The sequence below is a fragment of the Oreochromis aureus genome, linkage group 3 (genome assembly GCF_013358895.1).
Source record: "Oreochromis aureus strain Israel breed Guangdong linkage group 3, ZZ_aureus, whole genome shotgun sequence".
Lineage (NCBI taxonomy): Eukaryota > Metazoa > Chordata > Actinopteri > Cichliformes > Cichlidae > Oreochromis > Oreochromis aureus.
Window position 1 is genome coordinate 39,785,952 of NC_052944.1, and position 24,789 is coordinate 39,810,740.

The following is a 24,789-nucleotide window of genomic DNA, read 5'->3' on the forward strand; positions in this document are numbered from 1 at the left end:
CCATTCAGCAGCACTTCATCTCTGTACGTGAATGACTTTTGGACATCGAACCACACATTCATCACTCCCCCGCCTTTAATCTGCCTCACTCTTCTCTGAATGTTTCTCCCATCCGGTTTTCACCCACATCCCCTCTATCTCCCCTTCATCCTCTCATACATCACACTCAATCCATCCAGGCTAGTTCATAAATACAGCCAGAAAATAAATGGATGGAGCGCAAACTGACAGCACATGATTAAGGTCCATTTCTAAAAACGGACGAATTAAGACGGAAAGTCTCTTTTTTTAAGAGACTGGCAGCAGTCTGTTTTTTAAAAACTACAAAACATGCTTTGAACAAGAATCACGGGCCTCTGGGGTCAAATGTCTTAGGAGACGTGTGCCAAGATAACCGAACAAGAAGTACAAAAACACAACAGCATTTCACATAGCGTGATGCGAAAGGGAACGAGAGGATTTCCTTCCTTTCGAAGTGAAATATTAGGAATTAATCACACACATACCTGCAGAGTATCAGCAAACAGGACAATGAGGTTCTTCAGATCCAGCACCAGGTCAGGGTCGTCACAGTATGACTAAGGAAACAGGAGGGAGGGGTGTGTCTGTGTCATTTCGGACTTTTGTGGAAACATGCATTTCGTATTTAATGAGTGTGTGTGATTCGCCTCACAGAGTGCGTCCTCAGGGCAGCGACTATTTTGGACAGCGCCAACTCCCAAAGCTCCTCTACGTATGCTCTGTTGACCAAACCCTGTGTGGTGTGCAGGACGTGATCCTCCACAACAAAGAAGCTGCAAGCGAGGAGAACAGAGAGACAGACGGAATTACTTAGGCAGTTTGGTAAATATACCTAATCACGCTCCTGCCAAAAGTAAGAGGAGGAGAACAATACCACTCCTGCTGGAGCCAGGACATGGTTAGCTTAGCTTTGCATAAATACTGAGTGCCGGGCTCTGTCCAAATCCACCTAGCTCACTGAAGCGCACTAATTTGCATGTTATATTACAGTTCAATATGCACAAAAACCAGCAGGATAGGTGCCAGAGTGTTTCTACCATTACCATCCAAGAAATAGCTTGGCCTGAAACCTCCAGCGCAACAGCAAATTGTCCTTGTTACACTTACACGTACAAATTAAATAAATGAGATATCACTTGAAAAATATTTGAGTAGGAGTGTTTCCTGGATTAAAATTGGATTCGTCTTAGGTGCACTTTGGAAGGGATATACAAACAGATTTAAAGGGACAGTCCACCCGTAAATCAGATTCACATATTTGGCAGAATACTGAGCTGCAGTGACATTTATCCTTTAGACTTTAGAGTTGGCTGCCCAGTTTTTGATATATGTGCTATAGAGAAGTCTGCCTCCTCTTGAATGTTATAGAACTGAATTGCGCTTTCTGTTTAGTCCCCTACGCACCACAAAAAAACAACAAAAAACCTAAAACCTTAGCAGCAATGTCACAAATCAAAGCCAGTGATACAAAACCTTCCACAGACGTTGTTCTAATCCCTTTCGTGCAGGAGCTACTTTCCTTCTGTTCAACTAGACCTGAAAACCAGTGGAAACGAAACTGGCAAGACATTGAAGCAGCTGACGGGAGATGCCATTAATTTTTACATCATGCCACGCTATCAAAATCTACTCATGGATAGATCCACACTAGATAAAATGTTCCATTTCTTACAGATTTTGATGCGGCGAATCAAATATGACAGTTAAAAGAAGTTGACTTGCTACTATTCAGAACAAGGTCTTCATAAAGAAGACTAAACATTAAACATCTTCAGCCTGGTCAAGATGCTGCGTCTATCGAGACAACGTTTTAAATGTCACATGGAGAAAAATCTGTTTCATCAACTCCCCCCAATTAGGACAAGCTGGTTCATCAGGTGGCAACACATCTTTCTATATGGAAGTCTTCACAATACTTGTTTAATTATTTAGCCAACCGATAAAGTTCAAAGGTTACATGGATTTCTGGTGTAAGCTCTAGAGATGTCACCAAAACTCATAATGAAATTCTAGTACTAGTTTCTTTTGATACGGTACACAGCAAGCAGCTTTTGGGACGGAATAAGGCAGCACACGGTGTTCTAGGTTATCCTGTAGACGGTGAAGACAATGAAGATGGAAAAGACCAAGAAGACAACAAAGACAAAGAAGAAAGCAGGAAAAAACTACATGTGGAAGATGGCAACATATCCAGTTGTGTGTTCGCTGTACTCAGACTCATTGGTAAGAAAGACCGAGTTGGCTTTGGAACCATTTTGTCTTTGAGGATCAAGGGATACTGATTTTAATACTGCCTCTTGCAAATATAACAGTACTGTCATGTTTTCCGGACCAAGGTTAGAAATACTTTCACATAAGCGAAGCAGTTAAAAGACCAGCATCTAGATTAGGTTTCAGTTTATTAATCCATCTGCTACTCTTGACAATAACTGTATTTTCCATCATGTCAGACATTTCATAGAAATGTGAAATCTGGTTTTCATAAAAATAAAGCTGCTGATCTTTTCTATGACAAATGGTTTTCTTTGGTTCATCTTTCTCTTTGTGATCCAGTTTTTTTTTCTACAAGATGTTTTTGTGGAAAACAATCCTTAAAATCAGCTGCATGGTGAATTAAAATAGGAACGCAAATGAAAACATGTTTCTGGACTGCAGAGGAAGGGACTGTTCAAAGATATCACCAATCTCAAATAAAAGACAAACACTTGTGTGGCTTATTTTCACCCTGAGATTACTTTGGGATAGTTTGAGTGAATTCTGAAAACTTTTCCAGACGAGCTGCCATGTTTCTCTGATTTAAAATCATTTGCAAGTGCAAATGACAGCCAGGCAAACGGCACATTCGCCCAGCCAGGCGTGCGAAGATGCTGATATCTGAGCACAGCAACAAACCCGTCAGTCACACGTTGTGCTGCTGTCTTGAAATGACGCCTGTGTGAAACGGATCAAATCGCCTGCAAAGTGACTTTGGTTTACGTCCACTGACAACACGTCTAACTCAAACCAGTGCCCACGAGCACTGCCAGGCCACAATGAGCCGCAGTGTGGTTGGATCTGTGGCCCGGCTATGCATGGTTAGTTTTCTCTTTGCTATTACTGAAGGGAATAAATATGATCAGATTCACTCTTCAACACATTTTTACTTTTTCCAGCTTTTTCTTCATGTGAGAAACTAAAAGATTTGTGGACTTTTTTTGGAAGACCAAGCAGCATCCTCTACCTACTTTGTACCACAGCACAACAAAGCACAAACTTCTGTACTGTAACTGTAACTTAAAAAATGTTGATATGTTGCTACAGAACAGCTTCACATTTGAGAAGCTTTGGTTTTCATTTGATTTACATTTATGTCGGATTTATGCTTTAAAAACATCAACCAGAAAACACTTTGGTACAAATCCTGTTTTTAAATGTACCACATCAATGAAAGTGACTGAACCTGATTTAGACAGCCAATTATTAGGTCATTAATCATGTCAACCAATCAACTTTTTCTTCTCCTATTCTATTCCAATTGACATATTAGGGTTTTTTTTTATCCAGTCCTATGGACAACTTGGCATTCTCCAAGGACGCATCTCAGCAGACTAACAATAACCCAGGGCCAAACTGGTCATACTGGATGAGGTTGCAGGCTGCGTAACATTCTCCATATCTAACACACACATGCTCAGCGTGAATCTGTTTGGATCTGCAAAGAGAACCTGTCAACTCTGAAGTTCAACAGCCAGTTCATTACATTAATATCCATTTCTCTGTTTGCTTATTCATTGGCTCATCAGTGACTGGTATCATTTTCAGATGGATTAGCCGAGCGCCTCTGCTCTCTAATGAGCGCCTCCTGGAGGCAGCCATTTATATTGTGAGAAACCTTCAGTTAGTAAGTTGGAAGACAAACATGGCGTGATGAATGAAACAAATGTAAAACATGATTAATGTAAAACATAAAAAGGGTAAATTCAATAAATACAGATTTTTAAAAATAAATTTTGATGTAATTTAATGCATCCATTTAATCTTTTTTTTTGTTATTTTGGAAGTTTCAGCCTCCAGAAGTTTCCTTATATAAATACGCACAGTTACTAACTCTTGTTTTGTGGGCATGCAAAACTATTACATTAAAAATAAATGCAGATATTAAAGGAAACTTTATTAATAAGCTCTGGAGTTATTTTGAAGTGTTTAATCTCAACAGTGAGCGCAGATGAAAGAATATTTTGGGGGGGGGGGAGAGACATGGATGAAGAAGCACCAGTGGATAACAGACAAAGGATGGCACTTTCCAGCACTTCAGATGGGAATAACAGACCTGAGGGTGAGTGCACGAGCCTGAGCTGATGTCCAGTGTTTATAGAAGCGTCTGCTCCAGCGAGACAGACAGAAGGAATAACAGCAACACGCCAACTGCCATCACACACACACTATCAATCCTCACTGCTGCGTGCGTGTGAGAGAGAAAGAGCGGACATGTGTGTAGATGCAACATAGAAGTGGGATGGAGTGATGGATGGGAGGACAGTAAAGAAAAGGAGGAGGATGGGGTGCGAGTGGGGAAAAAAAAGGGGGCAGGAATAACAGCTGGATAGGAGGGGAGATGAAAAGATGTCAAACGGTCAAAAGTCACTCAGAAGAAATGAAATGAGGTGCTGCTAAATGCTGAATGTTTGCTTTCACTCAAACGTTCCTCCACCTCTGCCAAGGTACACAGAAATCTCACAATGAGCGGGCGGATGGTCGGTCGGTGGAAATCTGTTATGAGCCATTTTGAAAATATTTACAAATATTTCTAAACAGACGTTTTCATTCTGACGTTTTGGCAAAAGTTCACTTTCAATTAGGCTGAAATTAAAGAAGGAAATTAGAAAAACTTCAAGGGGTAGGAAATAAATAAAAGCGGGTGGGCGAACTTACCCAACAATCTGATTGAAGTACCGCCGGTATCCCTCCAGAGTTTCATGCTAGAAATAAATAAAAACACAAAGGACAAACAGAGGGAGAAACGGGGAGGAGTCCAACAGCAGTGGAAATACATAAAGTTACTAATAATGTGGAAATAGACAAATATCAGAATAACAGCAAACAAACTTATACCAGAGAAACCAACCAATTACTCAAATATATGCATCTAAATTCTCTGTTTTATGCATTAGCAACATTTGCTCTTCATTTTCAACTGACAGAGACATTGACTGTATTTCTATGTGAGGTTGTTGTATTTTTCATTCTAACAATTTTGTCCAACCACTGTTTATCTACATGTTTACAGGATAAACGGTACAGGCTTTATAATACAGTCCTGCAACAGGGGAGTAATTACATTTAATTTCAGTGTGTTTTAATGTTCGCCTTCAAAATAAAAGCTGCAAATCTTGAAACCCTCCAGTTGTAGCAGTAAGGCAAAAGCTTTACTTTGAAAGCGAATGCTCTCAGTTTCTGGTTTGTGTTGCACTTTCTGCAGTTTCATTTTGTTGGGCAAGAATTAGCCTTTTGTTCTCAACACTAAACACACTCATCAGTCCTCAGTTTATCATGTTTCTGTGATCTTTCTATCTTAAGCTTAATTTTAAGGTGTCCAAAGCATTCATGAGAAGGTTTCCTTTGGAGCAACTTAAACCTTTTTTTGACCAGTTTAACCAGTAGAGTATTAGAGTAGTTTTTGACCAGTAGAAAGCCAGCAACCACATGCCAACATGTTGGGATATACATCGGTGGTTGCCAGGGGGTCACTGGCCAGTCTAGGCCTGTGTGAGTGAGGCCTTGGCTGCTGAATCAGCTTGACAGTGTGTGTGTGTGTGCAGGGGTAGGGTGGAGTCAGTGTAGTTAGGAGTGTGTGGACATAACAGTGCATCGAGTAACACACAAAGTGAGGGTGCAGAGTCATACCATGTTAGAGTGGGGCTGCAGTACGAGGCGGGCCTGTTTCCTCCTTTGCTTTCTGTAGTAGTTCTCAAACACATCACGCAAACCCTAAAAACACAAACTGGAGGTAAGAACGGCTGCACGGGTGGACTGCAAGTACAGCCTGTGAAGCGCCAACAACAGAAGCATACAACCCAGTGTTTCAAGTTAATTGAGGCTGGTAGACATCAGGGGAAGAACTCGTGTAATGAGGTACAAAATCAAAAGGGTAGACCCACATGAGGGTGGAGAAGGTCATGTTAGTGCATACGTGAGTAAGAGGGAGATAGGGAAGCTGCCTTTGATGGCTGGCTAGCATCACTGCTCAGACATCAAAACTAAAAGCACCCACACAAGAGACACAGAATCAGCTGTCTAAACTTGACCATCTCGTATCTGTTCCTCCCATTACACTGAAGCTCTCTCTCCCTTATCTCTGTTGTGCTAAGATAGACCACAAGTCTCTCTCTCTTTCTCTCACACACACACATATCCAGATCCCACAGTAACCGGTGAGCTCAGAGATAAAAGCCCAGGAGTGGGCAGATAACATGACAAGCTCCCTGAGCTACTGACCAGACCAGCGCACGTATATCTACCCAGCTGACGTTACTGTTCATGTAGGAGGTCAGATACAGGAATAAAAATACACCACAAACACAAAAACACCACTGTTTTACCAACTTTGACATTTGACAGCTTCAAAAACAAATGAATACAATTTATGCCAGCATTCATGTAGAAGTCACTTTGATATGCATATGCTCATGGCAAAAAGCACTCCCCAACAGCAGCACCAGGCAGGATAATATGCTCCATCGTAAAATAAAACCTGCTCAGGAACAGCTCAGTGAGCACCGACCCAAATGCCATAGAGCATCTATTGGATACCCTGGAACAAGTCCAGTCCTGGAGGCCTAACCCCACTGCCAATAACCTGGTCCCAGAAAACACACAGACTGAGTGTATGCTGCTTTTGGTGGCACAAACGGTGTTGAAGGCGTTCCTCCTGATGGTAAAGTTTCCTTTAATATGAAATTTGTAAATTCAGAAATTACATTTATGTTCATGTTCCCTGCAGTCCATTGCCCCAGTTATTTAAAGAGACTAGCTTAGCTTCCAACATTATACTTTAACCAAATCTCTAATGCTGCAGTCACATTAGTTGTGATCTCATCATCTTTGAAAAGGCTGCTTTGAAGACAGGTCTGCAACCACTGCCACCTTCAATCAGATTTCAGTGCTTCAAGACGGCAATGAAACGGTGACAAGAGTCAGTCTGCTATTAGTTTCTGATTGAATGGGGTCATGTTGGCGATTATATATAATCTGTGTGTGTTGATACAGCAATTCACTGCGATAAATCAACAAAAATCATGAATCGGTTGCAGAAATTCACATTGACTCATTACATTTAGAGTCCAGGGAAAACTTTGCCTGTCACCAGGTGACCTGTGCCATTGCCTTAAAAGTAGCAATTGAAAATGGTTGCCACAATTACCTGCGATCAGTCGCCAAATATGAATATAATACGATGGCCATAATATTTTGACTCTAGTGTCACTGAGCCATAAAGGACAATTCCCCTTTCTCACTCTTCGTCTGTCGCCCTTTTGTATTTCTAACGTTTGCAAACAACCTTGTCCTTCATGCTTAAACTGTCCGGGCTCCTTTTCAAAACTTAAATAAAGAAAAAAGAATATCAACAAAAAGTGAAGATCTAAAGTGCTGTATGTGACAAATCGAGTGGATTTTGGCATCATGTTCAGCTGCATTCTTCAGTCGTTCCCTTGATTAAACCGTGCCCTTTGAAAACAAAGATACCAACAAAACAATGTGGTGGATGGTAGAAATACAGCTCTCCCTGGTAGTGTGTCAGAACTAGGTTAAGCTTGTTTGGAGGTGACAAAACTGTGTTTTTTAATTCCCAGTTTGACCCTCAGTGGAACAATGTGTATTCAACAAATGAGAGGCATCAAACCACTGTGAACTCTGCATTATACAGCGCTCGCTGTCCCTGAGAGAGCGCGAGCACGGGGTGAGAAACACGGGGCTGAGATCAGTACGTGTGTTTGTGCGACACTATAACATCACCAGAGGAGGTGAGGAGAGATAAACGAAACAGAGTAGCTGAAAGAGAGAAGAACACCAGGTGGAACCAGCAGAGAATCAAAGAAAGAACGGATCAGACAGCGTGAGGATCGGACAGCGTGAGGATCAGACGTGAATAAATTACAACAACATGAACCCAACCGAAAACCTGGTAACAAAGAAAGACAGAAATGTTTCTAGTAACTGCTCACACACAATTTATTTATATTCATGGCACCAGCTTTCTTCTGATTGGCTGCCCCACACAAACAGAGTTTGAGGAACTGGTGGGTGGGGCTTGTCTACTACTATGCGCTCTATACTGTCTGAGATGACCATACTGAGAATGTACCTGTTCACACACCAACTTCATTATGTGAATCTTGGTTTTATATGCACATCCGCCAAACTAACAGTGTAATTACAACAAAAAAGTATAACAAGCAGGTTCCCCTCATTAACACACTACTACATCCTCCCACTGGAGTGAGCGGGACTGAGCATCAGTTTTCCACCTTTACTGAAGCAAACACATTTGCTTGCTAAAGGTCAAGAATTCAGACTTTTTCCACCTTTTTGATCTCTTTATAGACATTTCCCCCCCCACTACAGCCCAACATCCCATCACCCTGACCCCCTTATTTGAAACTTCAGCCCATGTTTATTATAAGCATCCAACAATAAGGGCGTATATATAAAATGTAATAGACTTTGAGAAAAACATTGTTTGATTTATAGTCTCAGTTACTAGTTTTATATCTTATTTAATACAAAAAGATTCATTTAGCAAATTTATATCTCGTATCAGAGTCAAATTGCCCTCTACGCCCCTGTCTCCCTTTAAAAAAGGTAAAGAAGAAGGATTTTACAACTTTACATCTCTGGCAGGTTTTTCCAAACCGGAGGGGTAAGAATGAAGGTAATGAAGCTTCAGCAATCTGTCAGCGTGACCGAGTCGGACCGCAATTGTTGGAGAGACGCTGCCTTCCACCATGTGACCTGTGCAGCACTGTATGATTGCCAATCGTCGCTCAGAGGTTGAAGGCGTTCCATGCTCAACCTCCACAACTACTTGGTGGCACCAGCGTAGCTAATAAGGCTGAGCATGTGACCCAAATGCTGTGAGGCTATTGCAGAGGCCTGTATGTTTTGGTGCGTGCAACAGCTTTCCTGTCAACTCAGAACTGTCCTCTCATAATAAAGGCTAAAAAGTCCAGAAAAAAATACTTCCATCTCCAAGCAGCTACATGTTTTTCCTAGTTGCAAAGAGGATGCTAGAGCAGGCCGATATGACCAAAAATATTTATCACGATATACATTTGAAAATTTGCGATAACGATATAACTGACACTAGACAAAGTACTTTACAACTCCACAACTTTATTAGTGCAAAAAAAAAAAACCCATCAATGTATTTCCACTTAAACAAGCAGCTGTTTTTTATGTGCATTAAAGTTATATAAAAATTTAACAGTGTAAATGCAAATTCCTCGCTGACAGTTTAACCAAAAGGCATTTCCAGTGGAAACTGGCCGACATATCCTCAGCATAACCATTAGAGCTGGGCGATATAAGATTTTTTCATATCACGATATGTTTTTTTCATTTCAGGCGATAACGATATATATCACGATATAAGCCAAATAACTATATTTGTAAGATTTAAATGTGCCGTTGCTCACAAGTAAAATGTGAAATAATCAGCAGCTTGTTTTAATTTAAATATTTATTTCCCATAATAAGTTCAACAGGGTAGATGTACTTAAGGAACATGAGAATTTTTCAGATAAATAAAGGCAAATATTGCAAACTACACAAAAGGCAGCCGCTAAAGCATTTAAGTTTCAAAATAGAACAAACAAAACAGACTAAATTGTCAATTCCACTTAGAAACAAAATGTTAATTCTAAAAATAAATCTTAGTTTGTTTTACAGAAGAACAGACAAAATTGACTAACTTTTGTCAATATCAAATAAACTGAGAACTAAAAGGAAATTTTCAATCTCTCCTTGTTGTATAGCTTTCTGAACTTTCTGAATCCTTTATCATCCGCAACTGAAAATAGTTGTGGATGATTACTATACCTTTCTAATGTGACGTTGTTGTCCCTGGCTCTCTTTCTCTCTCTCTCCCTCCCGCTCTGTTCCTGTGCTACTGCGACTGTAACTACCGCCCCCCCCCTCTGCTCAGCGCAAAGCACAAGGCTCGCGCGCGGAGTGAAGCGGAAAAAAAGTGCGAGAGAGAGGGTGAGAGAAAGAAAGAAAAAAACCCACGGCTCGCGATAAGGAGCCGGCTCGCGTCGTTCACGTCAAGCCATTTCGTTCGCGACCGACACATCACTACGAAACACACTTTCCTCCGTTACCAGCGGCTGGCTGCTTCCCAAACCACACATGCGCGGCTTGGCACTTGTGCTATACGTAACAAGTCACGTGACGTGACGCTGCGGCTGTGATTGGTTCGGCTCTGCGCTACTTAATTTGGATTGGCTGTTCTTCTTTTCTTTTCTTTTTTTAAGAGAGCAAGAGAGAGATGAGGTCTATCGCAATAGTTTAATTTTTCTATCGAGAAAAATTTATTTCGCAATACATATCGTTATCGTTTTATCGCCCAGCTCTAATAACCATGTATAATGTCCACAAAACTTGAAAAGAGGTTATACACACACAATATGGTAATATTATGTTGAAGCACGGTACGTATCACTCCGCCAGGCTCCTGCCTACTATAGCCGTAATGCTCCGACAATCCATCAAGCGGTGCGGCTTCGTAGCTTAGCAAAGTCGTACTGAAACATTTGACAGATTTTCGAGCGCCGTGTACCACATAAAGTCGTTTCGAGGTCAGGCACACGGGATTATAAGGGGCACTGTCGATTTTCAGAAAAATAACGACGGCCCGCTAGCATGCTCTACCAAGAATAGTGCTTTATTGTGTATCTGACGGACGAAAGCTAAACCAGTTCCACACCACTGAAGTCGCAGCATTCTTACAAACCAATTCTGGTTCATCCGTTTCATTCAACGACCCGCTTTCGCCCTTCTCATTCTCCGTCGCCGCCATGCTTTTTCCACCATTTGTGTATGAAAACAAAGGCACTGCGCATGCGCGTTTTACCCATATTCTATTGCGATATTTCATTTTCTTATCATTGCCCAACATTATACTGGTATTACCGTGAACGGTATGATATGACCCAGCCCTAGAGGATGCTATCCTATTTTTACTTTATTTAAGAAAAACAAGCTGAGAAGGAGCAGAAGTAGTTGGTGAGAGGAAAGGGAACTTTCAAAATAAAAGACCAATTAGACCAGGGCTCGCAAAATCGCTAGCCCGACGTCACGGGGCTAGCGAATTTTCCAGTCGGGCTACCAAAATCTATCTCTGCCCTGCCCGTCGGGTTATCATAGGAAGGAAAAATATATGTCATTGCTTTTGCATTCTTTCGGAAATGTAGCTGGGTAATTATGTCATTGGCATCGGGGAACCACTGTCAATATGTGACATATTGAAATCGCGTTTGAATTTGCGCTTGTTTTTTGCTTTCACTTTGCGATCGCGCGAACTGTGTATAGAGAGCGACAGTACTGATTGGTGAGTGACGATTAATTGCGCACCAATTCCTCTGACATCGTCTTATCACTCATTAGCTTACTATTCAAACCTGACAAGTGAAATCTCCCACAGCAAGCTTAAACATGTGAGAGGTTGATTGCGCAGAGAATCGCTGACCGTTATGTAAGTACGTGTGTAAAAGCAGCAGGATATATATTTTAGTTCTGCTGAGCCAAATAAGACAGGTCAGGGTGAAGAAGTGACAGCCAAAGAAAAGCCTACCACAAAACGGAAAAGTTATGACAAATCAGACTATGAGGGAAAAAGAAAGTGCAGCTTTATGGTTTCATGGACAAAAGAATTTCTGTGGCTGGAATATGACGAGCTAAATAACCAGGGGTGCACATAAGTGGTCCGCAGGTGCGCATTCGCTGTCAAAATAAAAAACGCGCACCAGATAAGAAGTTGCAACACGCAACTCCAGATTTTCTGGAGGAGGACAGACATTTGTTTAGAACTCTTAAAGATGAAGAAGCAAGCTCCTTTAAGCAATTACTTTGGTGTTCCTCCACCTCCAAAGAAATGTCAGAAGGAGTCCGAACCGCAAAAGAAGCGCGTATTCTCGGAAAAGTGGTTGCAGGAGGTGAGCTGGCTTTAAACAAATGATGAACGCACAGAGATGTGGTGCAGAATGTGCCGTGAAAACCCCACTCTAGCGGACAAAAACAGTGCCTTTTATATGGACGCAAACGCGCGTTGCAACTTCTTATCTGGTGCGCGTCTTTTATTTTGACAGCGAATGCGCACCTGCGGACCACTTATGTGCATCCCTGTAAATAACATAATGTTCTGCCGGGTGTGTTGTTGGTTTTCCCTCGATTTCTGAGTCGACAAGCGCCTTTGTTACTGGGACCAGTAATTTTAAGAAAGGCCCCCATTAGAACCCATGAGAAATGCAAGAAATGCATTATTGCTCAGTCTGCAATATCAAACACCAATTGCAAAGAACATACTAAAAATAAACCTGAGAAATCTGTTTAGAACAGCGTACTATGTTGCAAAGAGTGAACTACTATTGGCAAAATTTAGCAGTCTTTGCAAACTTCTAAAAAAATGCCCTAGATCTTGGTTCCACTTACCTCTTACCCGTGACTTCAGTGGAAATTTCAGATTCAGGAGCTGACACAGACTGATTCATGTTCTACACAGTTCTTACAAGTTCATAGAAATTTCTGTTCAATTAGAACCAAATATTTGAGTTGATGATTGTAATTTTTATACAATGTTGTAATTTGTGTTTCAACAATTTTTTGATTAATGTTTTGTTTCCGTTACAATATTATACTGTAATGTATAATATTGTAAAGGAAACAAAACAGGAAACAAAACATCAATCAAAAAATTGCTCTCTTTTTTATTCGGGCTACTTAAATTTATTTTGGGCTACCACAAACTGAAGAGTGCCTGCCCGAAGGGCTACCAGGGATTTTGAAATTTTGTGAGCCCTGTAGACGAATGCCTGTATATGGTAATGCTCTCTAAAATTATTTATTTTAAAAAGACTCAAGGATCTGTTAGAGCAGCTGCTTTGTTCCAGCTGTCGTGCTGCAGCTCAGAGTTCCCAGTCTGACCAGTTTGATGGACTGGCTGCTACTGCCGCTTGCCTCGCCTCTCCTTCCCTCGTCTCTGCCCGACACGCTGGGCTTCAGGCCCGTGTTTACATCCATCGCAGCTCTGCCCACATTTCTCAACGTGCGGTACGTGTGCAAGTGTAACAAAGGAGTATTGTTCAGGCTCTACGCTGCTCCACAGCGGGTGGAAAATTGTGGGCCTTAAAGGTGGAAAAGAGAAAGAGGGGAGAAGAGTGGATAGTGGAGGGGGGGGTGGAGAAAGTGGAGGTCTTGATTGCAAATGGGATTCCGCGTCCAGGTTTGCAAGAAAAATAAATGAAAGTGCTACAAGCGTGTGCCTGTGGAAGTACAAGACATTCTCAAACATTTAACAATCAGACTGTGTGTGTGTGTGTGTGTGTGTGTGTGTGTTTGTGATTTTCCAGACACACACTCCTCCTCCCCCTCCTACTTTTTACCCTGTGCTACAAACTGTGTGGGACAACTCTGGTTTTATTTTCTGATATTAAATCCACATCTCCGCCCAACGTCTTGTCACTCAAAGCGCCGCAACGCAGCTTATTTTAACACACAAAACAGTTTGAGTGCGTCCAATCTTGTGTCCTTTCTACATTTTAATAGAAATGCAAAGAAAATATTATCAAATGGCGGCAGCAGGAGGATGAGAAGGAGGGAGGGAGGGGGAACATAAATGTCTAAGAGTGTGTGACCCCGAAGGTTCAGGGGTCAATCCTTTCAACACCTTCCCGAGCAGCAGCGTGCTCCTTTCCTCCCCCCTTTCTCCTTCATCTCGAGTCCTTCATTCCTCCTTTCTCATCCATCCTCCCCTCTCTTCTCTCGCTGCATTTTCACCCTTGTCTTCCTGTTTTTGCCCTTTTAACCTCCCCGTGACCTCCCTCCCTCTGCTCCCTACTCTCCACAACGGCTTATCTCCAATCAGCTGATTGAGGCCTCAGCAACATGTAGCAGGGCTGGTTCAAGTGCTGCTGAGGCTCTAATGATTGAGATTTGTGGAAAATTCTTCTTTCCTTCCACTTTTCGCTCCTCCTGCTTAGCCTCCACATCTCACCCCTGCTCTTATCATAACCCCCTCTCTGATTGCCTCTACCACATCTTTAAAGCACTTTAAGGAGTGAGTAAGAAGAGAAAAATCACCATACGGTGTAGTCCATTTACTGTACATAGTTCTCCTCCCTCTCCACGGACCAATTACACCTCACCTGTTACTTGATTCAACCAATCAGATGCCAACTGCTCCCTCTTGAAGCAGTATATTGAATTTTGTTTTGGTTTTATTGAGCCATTTATGCCACAGATCCACTTTATTGTACTATTCAACCATTATTTATTTTGTTGAATTTGTTGAAACTTTATTTACCTACATTTCCTACATTTGCCGTATTTTCATATTGATTTTACTCATTAAGCATTTTCACTTTATTTGTGAATTGAATATATTTTACTTACATTGGGTGACTATCCTACAACATAAAGCACCTTGACGTGAGCTCTGTTTCAATTTGGCACTATATAAATTACACTGAACTGAATTTTTGTCATATTCTGTTCTGTTGCCCAGTTCTACTTCATTTAAGCTATTTCGTTGTAGGTTGTGTATACTCATTTTAGCTGCGGTGACAAAGCAAATCAAGTTGTCATCAGATTTTTTTTTTTCAAAAGATGGAGATTTTCTCCAATTCCTCCACCTCCTTCAAGCTCTATCTGCAGCATCAACAACTTTCTGCACTACATCCATGAACCTCCTCTGAGGTCTTAGTCGTTTTGTCCTGCCTGGCAGCTCCATCTTCCAATATATCCATCATCCCTCTGCCTCTCTAACTCCATCTCCAAATCCATCAACCTGAGTTGTCCTTCAGTTGTACTCATGTCTTGTTCAATCTGGTCACTCGGAGTGAAAATCTTGGCATCTTCATCTCGACCTCCCATCTTTTTGTCAGTGCCACAGTCTCCAAATCATACATCATAGCAGGAACAAAGCTACCATCCTGTAAAAATTCCCTTTTACTCTTTTGATGGAAGAATAGCAGCAAATCACCCCTTACACTCTTCTCCACCCACTCCACCCTGCCAGCACTCTCTTCTTCATCTCTCTTGTGGACTGTCTGCTGTTTGCATGGCTGACCCAGGTATTTAATCTCTTGACTACCTCTCCTCCTTTCCCCCCGCTCCCTCTCATTCACACACATGCTGTCTGTCTTGATTCCTTTGATAACCCTGTGGTACTGCAAACCTGGAGCTCAGGGCCATAAATGAGTGGTTCTTATACCTAGATCATTCTTCACAGGGTCACTGATATCCTTTCATTTTTATTTTATACACAGTAATTCATACTTTTTCCACATGTGGTTACATCATTATAGAAACTGTAACACACTTTTCCTAACCCTGTCATATACACACCAGGGCCAAAGCACACAGATCTGTCCTACACAGTGGCTCAGGCAGTCACTGATGGGTGATGTGACTTAAAGTGACAATGAAAAAAACTTAATAATTAGGTTTACGCAGTACTGCCCTGTATCCACAGCCCTGCAACACCGACTACAGAAACAAAACCAAAATGACAGACTTATATTATATTTTTTTTGTTCCTTTCCTTTCTTCTGCTGCAGATTTTCCTTTAAAAGGCCAAAAAATTTAATTTTAGATTTTTAGAACTGTAATCTTTTCCTTAAGAGGACATGCAGTGTTTCAAGTGAAATGAGCTTCACACAAACATTTAAAGCCAAAAAATAAAGTGTTTGTGTTTTTTTATACTTTCTTCACCCATGTTGTCACCTGTCTAAACGTTCTGTAGCCTCTCTCTCTTCGTTTCTCCTCCATCATTAAATCGCGCCCTGCTTAACCTTTCTTTAACCTCAGGCTTGCTTTTCTACTCCCTCCCTCCCTCCTTCACTCTTTTGCCCGTTCACTTTCTCCTTCCTGTCAGAGTTCATGCACTTCCTGTCCTCCTGTCATACCCCGACCCTCTGGCTGTGCTGGCCTGATAACGACCCCTACAAGTCCTACAAACACACACAAACGCAAACACGCGCACACTCACACAGAGAACCTGAATGCACAGCTAACCCATTCGTGGCACCTCCACCCATGTCACTTTCACTCTAAGTGAGACGAGACACGCGAGTTCTCTCGGCAGTCTGGTTGGAGTGAAGCCAGGCTCGAGCAGGAGGCCCCGTCGTACCGAATCGTTTACCCCTGTGCCAGGTCACCCTCAGAGCTGGGCACAAGCAGATTCTGACATTTAAGCAAAAGAAGTGGGCCTCTTCATTATCGCTGGCTGTAGTAGGCAATGAAGGTGATGCTGCTGCAAATCACTGAGCAGGGCTGACTGATGTCAACAATCACATTTCATGAATATATGGAGAAATACATGAGTCAAACATGCCATTTTGGCTACGCTTCAGTCAGTGGTGTAAAATATAAAGAAATGAAAGTAGGTTTAATACTTTCGCACAATATGATGAGTTGAACACAGGGCAGGGAAAAAAGTAGAGAATTCAGGCCTGATCTCATGAGGCCAAGCACCAGTCACTGCTGGTCTGCCTCTGTGGGAAGAGAAAAAGAGGCCCAGGCACTGGCAGACTCAGACAAACGACAGAGTCAAAGCTGACTGTTGCACTGCACTGACACTGGGCCACTCTGGAGTCAAAGCCAGCTGTTAATAATCCTTCTCGAGCTTCATCTGCAGAACCTGTGTGGGTTTTACTTCCTTTATGTGGATGCTGTAGACCAAATGCTTCCTTTTAGTCATGTCAGCTCAAGCTGAACTAAACAGCGTGTAGATTTAAGCTTTTGGGGAACAACATGAGCCCAGCGCTCTAAAAGAAAGGAGTGAACCTTGTAACCAAAGGAGAGCAGCAAAGTATCTTGTTTTCATAAAGCTAAAACCATAAATCACCCAGACCTGATGCAGGTAAAACAAAGTCAGTACAAAGGGTGCAACACACAACACTGTTACTTCAGCCAATCCCATGCACAGGGAATTCAGGCAGATACACCTTTACAAGATGAGAAAGGAGTTGCAGCTTCACTTAAGCTGGAAAACTGAAGCGCTCATGGACGGAGGAAACAGAAACAGCTCTGCATCTTTGATTTGAGAAAAAGAAAAAAGAGAGCACAGAAGAAATAAAACAGAAAATGAGAAAATGAACTCACCAGCACAGTGTAGATATGCAGACAGCGGTAAACTGGAGAGAAATCCACCAAGTCCTGAGCTCCTGGGACCTGCAGGGGGAAACAATTTGCACAGTTCACATGTTCAGTTCATAAACTGCAATCAACCGGCCCGTCTTCAGTTTTCTTTTACAAGTTTTGGCAACACCTGTTTTGGTTAAAGCCAAGCAAAGTAAAACCAAACCTGAGATTCTAACCAGAGAGAGAAAGCGAGAGACAAAGATGGCAACGAGGGGTAAGACAGAGACAAATGATTGTTTGTGAAACAGATGAAGGAAATGTGAAGGGCAAGAATAAAACAGGCCGCGTCCCTAATGATGAACAGCCTCCAACCTCAATAAAACTTAAATGGCAGAGCAAAAAAATGAATTAGTTACCAGGCTGCAAACACGTTTACTTCTGCTATAAAGCTGTTAATTCTAACAGAGGAGTCGAAGGAGATGATTCATTTCTGGAGCTGGCCTCGAGTGGACACCAGAGAAACTGCAGGTTTTGGCATGTCCCAATTTTCCAGCCCTGGAAGCTGCAACTTTGCTTTAACAAACACAGCATCTAATTTCTTTTCTCACTGTAAGATTAGACAAATTTAGAATGTAAGTTTTAGGGGTTTATATTAGTTTTATTTCATTTAATTATATTTTCTAAGATATTTTACCTGCACAAAGGGTACAACACACAGTACAATTACTCATTGAAATAACTTAATGTAGAGGAACATTACAGAAAAATTCAAATATGGGTGGTATCAGTTGTGCTTAAACAAAGATATTTATATTAAAAACAAACAAAAACAAAAAAAACAGGCACTTCCTGTGAAACAGACTGAATAATTCACAGCCTTAAGTTTAAAACTGATCTCAGAGCTTGCTGCTCTATTTGCTTGAAGTTCTCTAAACTCTGGACTTTGTTCAGCTGCGCTTCACCCGCTGCCAAAACATCCCATCCACGACTCATTCAGCCCTGCAGTTTTTATTCATCTTTTATTAAACTACAGTTCCCTACATATTCATCACAACTAGCTAGCTCTGGCTTCATAACAAAAGACTAATAATGAATAAGCCCATTTTAGGAAAAGGCCATAAAATATGAATTGACACAGTTTCAATTCACCAAATTTTTAAAGCAACCCGTTTGGTGTTTCTAGTGTTAGTGGCACTGGATAGGGAGATAGTGTCGGTCATAGGAAGGTTGGTGGTTTGATCCTTGGCTGCTCCAGTCTGCATGCCAAAGCATCCTTGGGCAAGATACTGAACCCCGAGTTTCTTCCAATGCATTCATCAGAGTGTGAATGAGCCATTTTGTTCTACATGTGCACTTTGAAGCAGAAAAGTGCCAATTAAGAACCGGTCCATTTACTACTGACTGACAATCACTGAATTATTTTATTTGTTTTGGTTAGGATGCTTTTAACATCATGCAGATTTGGTTTAATTAACAGAACTGAGACAGAAATCATTGGTTTAAATATTGGCAGAAACAGATCAACACTCAATTCAAGTCAACACAATTTCTTAGAATACTTTTACAATACAGTGATCAACAAACTTCTCATATGTCACTGCCATGTGAAGTGAACTGAAGCTGTCAGGGAGTCTTCTGTTCCGAGTTACTCATACCTCTTTTTCTTAGCATCTATCCCTCAATCTGACCATCATTCCAGTCCCTCCTCCCTGCCCACATCCTCTGTCCCCTGCCCTCTTGCCCTCTGGAAAGTTTGCCTTCTGTAAAAATCACTAGAGGCGAAGCACAATGCCAGCTTTGATGTAACCGCACACAAACAAGGGTCCCGAAACAATAAGAACAAGAACAAAAAAACAAAACCAAAGAGTTGGTACCACTTAAAGACAGAGGAAGAGCTGAGAATTAGAGGGGGGAAAAATACAAACACAGGCAGGTAAAACTTAAAGAAAGACAACCAAAAACGACTCAAAAGGCATAGGTGGAAAGAAAAAGAGGATGAATGGAACCAGTGGAAGCAGATGAAAAACATAAAGGTGAGAAAAAAGCCAAAAGAAGAAAGAATGAGAAAATAAGGTAAAGGAGTGAGAAACAAACATGGGGGACGGCTGTAAATGAAGGGAAGTAGAAGAAGTAATGCAGAGGCAGGGTTGGCGTGAGGAGACGTGACGCTGATGGTTGGCATCGCTGCAGCCAGCGGCGCCAACACGGTCGTAACCCTGACGGCCACGGGGTCAGGTCTTTGTTCGAGCCAAGGTCTTCCTGTGAAGAAGGTTGAGTCAAGTTTACAGGACATAAATAAAGCCAAGGGGACGACAGGGACCTTAAAACAGAATGGCAGCACAGGGGTGACAAGTTCAGCTCTATTCTCTCCTTAACCTCATTGTACTTTATTTTCCCTGAGCAAGAACAACAAAAGGCTCCAAAAGGAACTCTGATCCCGCGAGGGATGACTTGAAGAGTTCAGTGTCAAAATGCTTTGTGCCCGCTTTGCTGCCCTGACACGATTTCCAAAAGTTCAAAGTATTAGAACGTTTTTCTCCAAACTCAACTGTGTGCCGGTAGTTTCTTTTGTAAGACGATATGTGGACAACATGAGGAAGTCAGCAGTTCTCAATGTTTGTAGCTCAAAAATGAAGGTGTGTTCCCACCATTCCTATAAGGGCATCTTCACACCTTCACAGCTCATTTACTCTGATCTGAATCATTTGATGGGTTTGTAAACCTGTAGCCTTTCCCGTGCTTTGGTTTCTTTTCACACACAGAAAAATCCAAGTGAACTTTAAGCGAACCAAAATGCGTCACTGCAAACAACGTGAGAATGCTCAGCCTGCTTATTGTGCAGATGTGCCTGGACCGGACCAACAAAAGTAAATACAGAAGGAAGGTGCTGTGTTCTGGACTTTTGGAGAACATAAATTTCACAGCTAGCTGCTAGCCTGTACAGACCCTTTTATTTTTCTCCTCCCTCAGACTTGGTAGTGTAGTACACTGGGTCGTTTGTTCGGCTCATGGCTGGATCACATTCACACCATAAATGAACAGCACTGGAGTTAATTTGGAACCGTACCGAGACTACTTCCTCCAAAGGGTCTCGGTGTGGTTGTTTCAGAGTAAGATTCAAATCGGCACAAGTGAACTGCACCAAAGGGGAGAATGAACCACAGTTTAGTTTAAACCAGGAGTGGGGAACTTCAGGCCTCAAGGGCCTGCCCTGCAGGTTTTAGATAACACCCTGGGTCAACACACCTGAATCAAATGATTAGTTCATTACCAGGCCTCTGGAGAACTTCAAGACATGTTGAGGAGGTAATTTAGCCATTTGAATCAGCTGTGTTGGGTCAAGGACACATTTAAAACCTTCAGGACACTGACCTGGAGTTCCCCACCCCTGTTTAAACAGACCAAGGTGCGAAGGAAAAAAACCAAAAAATAAACCCACACACACCTTTACATGTCCCAGCCGACAGAAAGAAATGGAATACTGAGACGTTTTTTCCTCTTTCCTTCTTTGTTGTGTTCATATGTTTTTCCAGCAGCAAACATATTTGTTCCTGAAGTTTTTCCACTTCGTTATACATTTTAGTAGTTTCAGAAATCGCCCACCAAGAATTTGCTGTCCTTACATTGATGTTATGGTTCCTTATATTAAGATGGTAGCTGTTGTTCTATTGAAGATTATTTCAAAAACTGTTGAAAAAGTAGGTGGAAATGCACAGCTGTAATCAATGGTACTGAACAGGCTACTCAAAATAGTGGCGGGCTGCATCGACCTGATGTGTAGTTACATTTCTGGGGCAATGCATGTCAGATCATGGCGTAGCTACAGCATAGATTTCCCCCTGAAGCACAAATCTCCAGTCGGTGAGTCCCACCCAATTTTTGTTTTGTTCTTTTTGTATAGTAATAAAAAAAAAATAAGAATAAAATATCCAACACCTGTTTCTGTTACTCTGAATCACAGATATTAAACTGGTGGAATAAAACTCTAAACTATGATATGCCTCAGATATATATCTCATTACTTTAATGCTCAAAGTCAGTCACAGATAGAAGAAAAAAAATCTCAAAAGAAATTTTGGCTTTTGTAAGACTTTTACTTGAACTGCATGTGGTTGCAGTTTTAAATAAGTTTTTTACCTCTGAAAATTTCATGCGGCTGTCATTTATGCTGAAAATGCAGGAAAAAAATTAGAAGTAAAAGACGTCCTATTTCAATCCACCCCTATCTAATTTGGTGCACGGAACAATTTCATAGTCTGACAGTAATATACTGCACGGCTTCATTAAAAACACTTAAGCTGTTATACACGAAAATCAGGTGATTCTGAGGCAGCCAGATGGGAACTTTGTCAGATTTGCCTAATTTTATAAGGAGTGCCCTCCCTGTGAATTAACATGTCATTTGTTCCGTGCTCGGGTGGGAGGATAAGCTGGAGACGGAATTTAGCCTGTTATGGAGCTGCGATGTTATGAAACTGTGTACGTGTGGCAGAAATATAAAAAAGCTTTTCAGCCCTTATTTTAGGGCAAAGTCATCAAACTTTTAAAAGGAGGGTTTTTTTTGGTTTTTTTTTTTTTTTTAAATCAGATCTGACTGCTGCTTCGATTCAAAAACGCAGTTATGTTTCGCTTCCTCTTCACATAAATAGGTTGCCTGTTCTTATTAACCTGAAATAAGCGCCTGGAGATGTTGCCAAGATGGCTGCCAGGTGGCGAGACCCGCTCCTATGAGGAGACTGTTTCAAGTGTCTGAAGCTGGACGCGCACTTAATGACTGTCGGGACAATTACAGATGCAATTTGGGCGCGCTGACTGACCGAGTCCAGTCGGACCGGGTCTGCTCCAGCTGGGCTCGGTCACCGTTTACATTCAGATGATAAAGTCATGATCAGTGTGTGTATGTGTGTAGACTATTCTTAATTCTTAAAGGAGTCGCTGCCAGCTGTCAGCATTAAGATGTTTATTTAGAGCATGTTTAATATTGGCGACACAGTCACAAATGTTCACTGACAGCGTTGGTGTGCTCCTTCCTCGGCAGCCTGTCCAGAACTTTTATTTACAGGAGCTTCAGCAGTTAGCAGGAGTTTATTAGAGGCTTCTTTCTTATTTCCTCACCAGATTTAAGAAGCCTTCAGCTGATACACTCCCTTTTCACTTTGCTTTTCTAAACAGGCTTTTTTTATCTTCTTGTTAAATATCATGTAACAACTAAATTGTTACCGAGGCTCTCGCCTTTTTAAAAGACGCAGCGGTGTCACCTGTTATCTAAACAGACACGAACTCCTGCAAAAAAAGCTTGTTAGTGGCACTAGTCCTGTATCAAGGTATGCTGTAAGATCACCGGCTCCACCTTTAGTGAGCTTCAGCAACTGTATGAAGCGTAGGCCCTTGAAAGATCACCCTCCATCATTTGGACCCTCTTCATCTTTTACATTCCAGAATTCCAGATGCTTCCATCAAAGAGAAGATTTGGTTTTCCCAAATGTAGGAATAGATTCAGATATTCATTTTTTCTATCCACTGTTGCTCTTTAAACACATTTTTCCCCTCTCAGTTCATGCTGACAGGACAGGATCTAATAGTCAATTTTATACAACATACAGTAAGTGTCCATGTATTGTATCTGTGCAGAAGTCTTAAGCAATTCCCCAGTTCTTTTTTTTTTTTTTGATAGGAATATGGGAACTACTTACAGTGATTTATTGAAATGGGTACAAACATAAATGCCATACAAGCCAAAAACAGGGTTTATCCAATTGTAACGAACTTGAAAGTCAATTTGGTATGGTCACCTTTATTCATCAGCACAATCTGAACACAGTTATAATTTCTTCAAGCAGTCTTCAGGAATAGTTCTCCAGGCTTCTTGAAGGACAATCAAAGCGCTTCTTCAGATGTTTCTGCCTTTAAATAAATGCCCAAAATGCTTCAGTACTGTTGAGGTCTGGGCTCCGGGGAGGCCAATCCATGAGTGATGGTGTTCCACTGTGTGTTTTTCTATCCAGGTATGCTTTTACTGAAGCAGCAGTGTATTTGTGATCACTGTCATGCTGAAAAACAAAGCTGTTCCCAATCAAATATTTTCCAGATGGTATTCTGGTGGATCAAAATCTGATGATACTGTTCTGTGTTCATAATACATAAATTTTGACAAGACTTCAAACACCACTGTCTGAAATACAGAACAAAACCATGACAGCACTTCCGCCGTGTTTTACAGATCACTGTAGATTTTCACTGTTGTGACTTTGATCTCATTCAAATATATCAATGGGGATTTGAACCAAAAACTTCAAATTTGAATTGATCACTCAATCAGACCTGCTGTCCCTGATTTTCGGTCCAGTTCTTATGCAATTTGGCAAACCTCAGTCTTTTTTCCCTGTTCCACTTCCTTAAGAATTCTTCTTGACAGCCACCCTACTGCTGAGACCATTCCTAATGAGGTTTCAGGGACCAGCAGACGGATCAACGAAGGGCCAGATGGATCCCTCAGGTCCTGTGTCAGGTCTTTGCTGGATTTTTTCCTGTTTCTTAAGGACATGACTTCCAGATACTGTTCATCTGCTGAAGACATTTCTTAGTACGAATATTTCTTTTCTCCTCCATTTGTCCAGTTTCCTTACATTGTTTTAGGACACACTGCATGCCATGTTGACATATGCCAAGTTTTTAGCTAATTGCTCTTTGGGAATCACCTTGTTGGTCCAAAAATACTGTGCCTGTCAGACTGTTATCTTTGGCATTTTTGTAGCTTCAACTAAAAAAAAAATGGGAACAACTGATTTGTTTTTACTCCAGGCTGCTAGGAACAAAGTGCCTAAAGATACAGTTTAATTTTGCTAAGTTGTCATTTGTGGTTCAACAAGCAAAAAGCACATTCCGCTGAAAGTTGTCAGGTACAAGGACTGGACTGAAAATGACTGAAAAAAGCCAAAGCCAAAGCACTGAAGGATTATTGCTCAAGACTTTAAAAACTTACAAGCATCTCTGGATCCTTGGAAACAACATAAGAAGAAATGAGGCATGGCCAAAGACTTTTGCACAACACTGTCTGTATGTATTTATTATGTTTGACTTCTACAAAACAAGCTGCCATGGGGACATTAAAGTTTCACTGTACTGAGGTGTAGAAACTCGTTATGCTTATAAAAATTACTGTTGTACACACAGCGCCAAATATTTCAAATATCAGAACACTCTAGAAAACAATCACTCTCAGGCCAAACAAGACTTCAGTGTCGACATTAAGCTTAAGATCACAACTTCCAAACCACGCAGCAACCTTTTAATGACTGACCTCATGTTGTGGATGAGCTTTCAGACGTCTAACTCTCCTCAACCTTGTAAATACGCCCGGAAGTTACACGTAATTGCAAAACCGGGGAGAAGCACCACACTGATCATCTTATTGGAGATCAAAGAATTTGAACT

The 24,789-nt window shown here is 41.4% G+C and overlaps 1 protein-coding gene across 1 annotated transcript in view; it reads right to left on the reverse strand.

Annotated features, from left to right (window-relative positions):
• The window catches only part of exoc6b (exocyst complex component 6B), a 131,288-nt gene that overhangs the window by 74,160 nt on the left and 32,339 nt on the right, over positions 1 to 24,789 (reverse strand). Inside the window, exons 8-12 of the mRNA XM_031734737.2 lie at positions 17,377 to 17,445; positions 5,905 to 5,988; positions 4,933 to 4,979; positions 674 to 794; positions 507 to 578 (exon numbers count right to left, since the gene is read on the reverse strand). Coding sequence (XP_031590597.1) covers positions 507 to 578; positions 674 to 794; positions 4,933 to 4,979; positions 5,905 to 5,988; positions 17,377 to 17,445 — 393 coding nt within the window. The remainder of the gene's footprint in view (positions 1 to 506; positions 579 to 673; positions 795 to 4,932; positions 4,980 to 5,904; positions 5,989 to 17,376; positions 17,446 to 24,789) is intronic.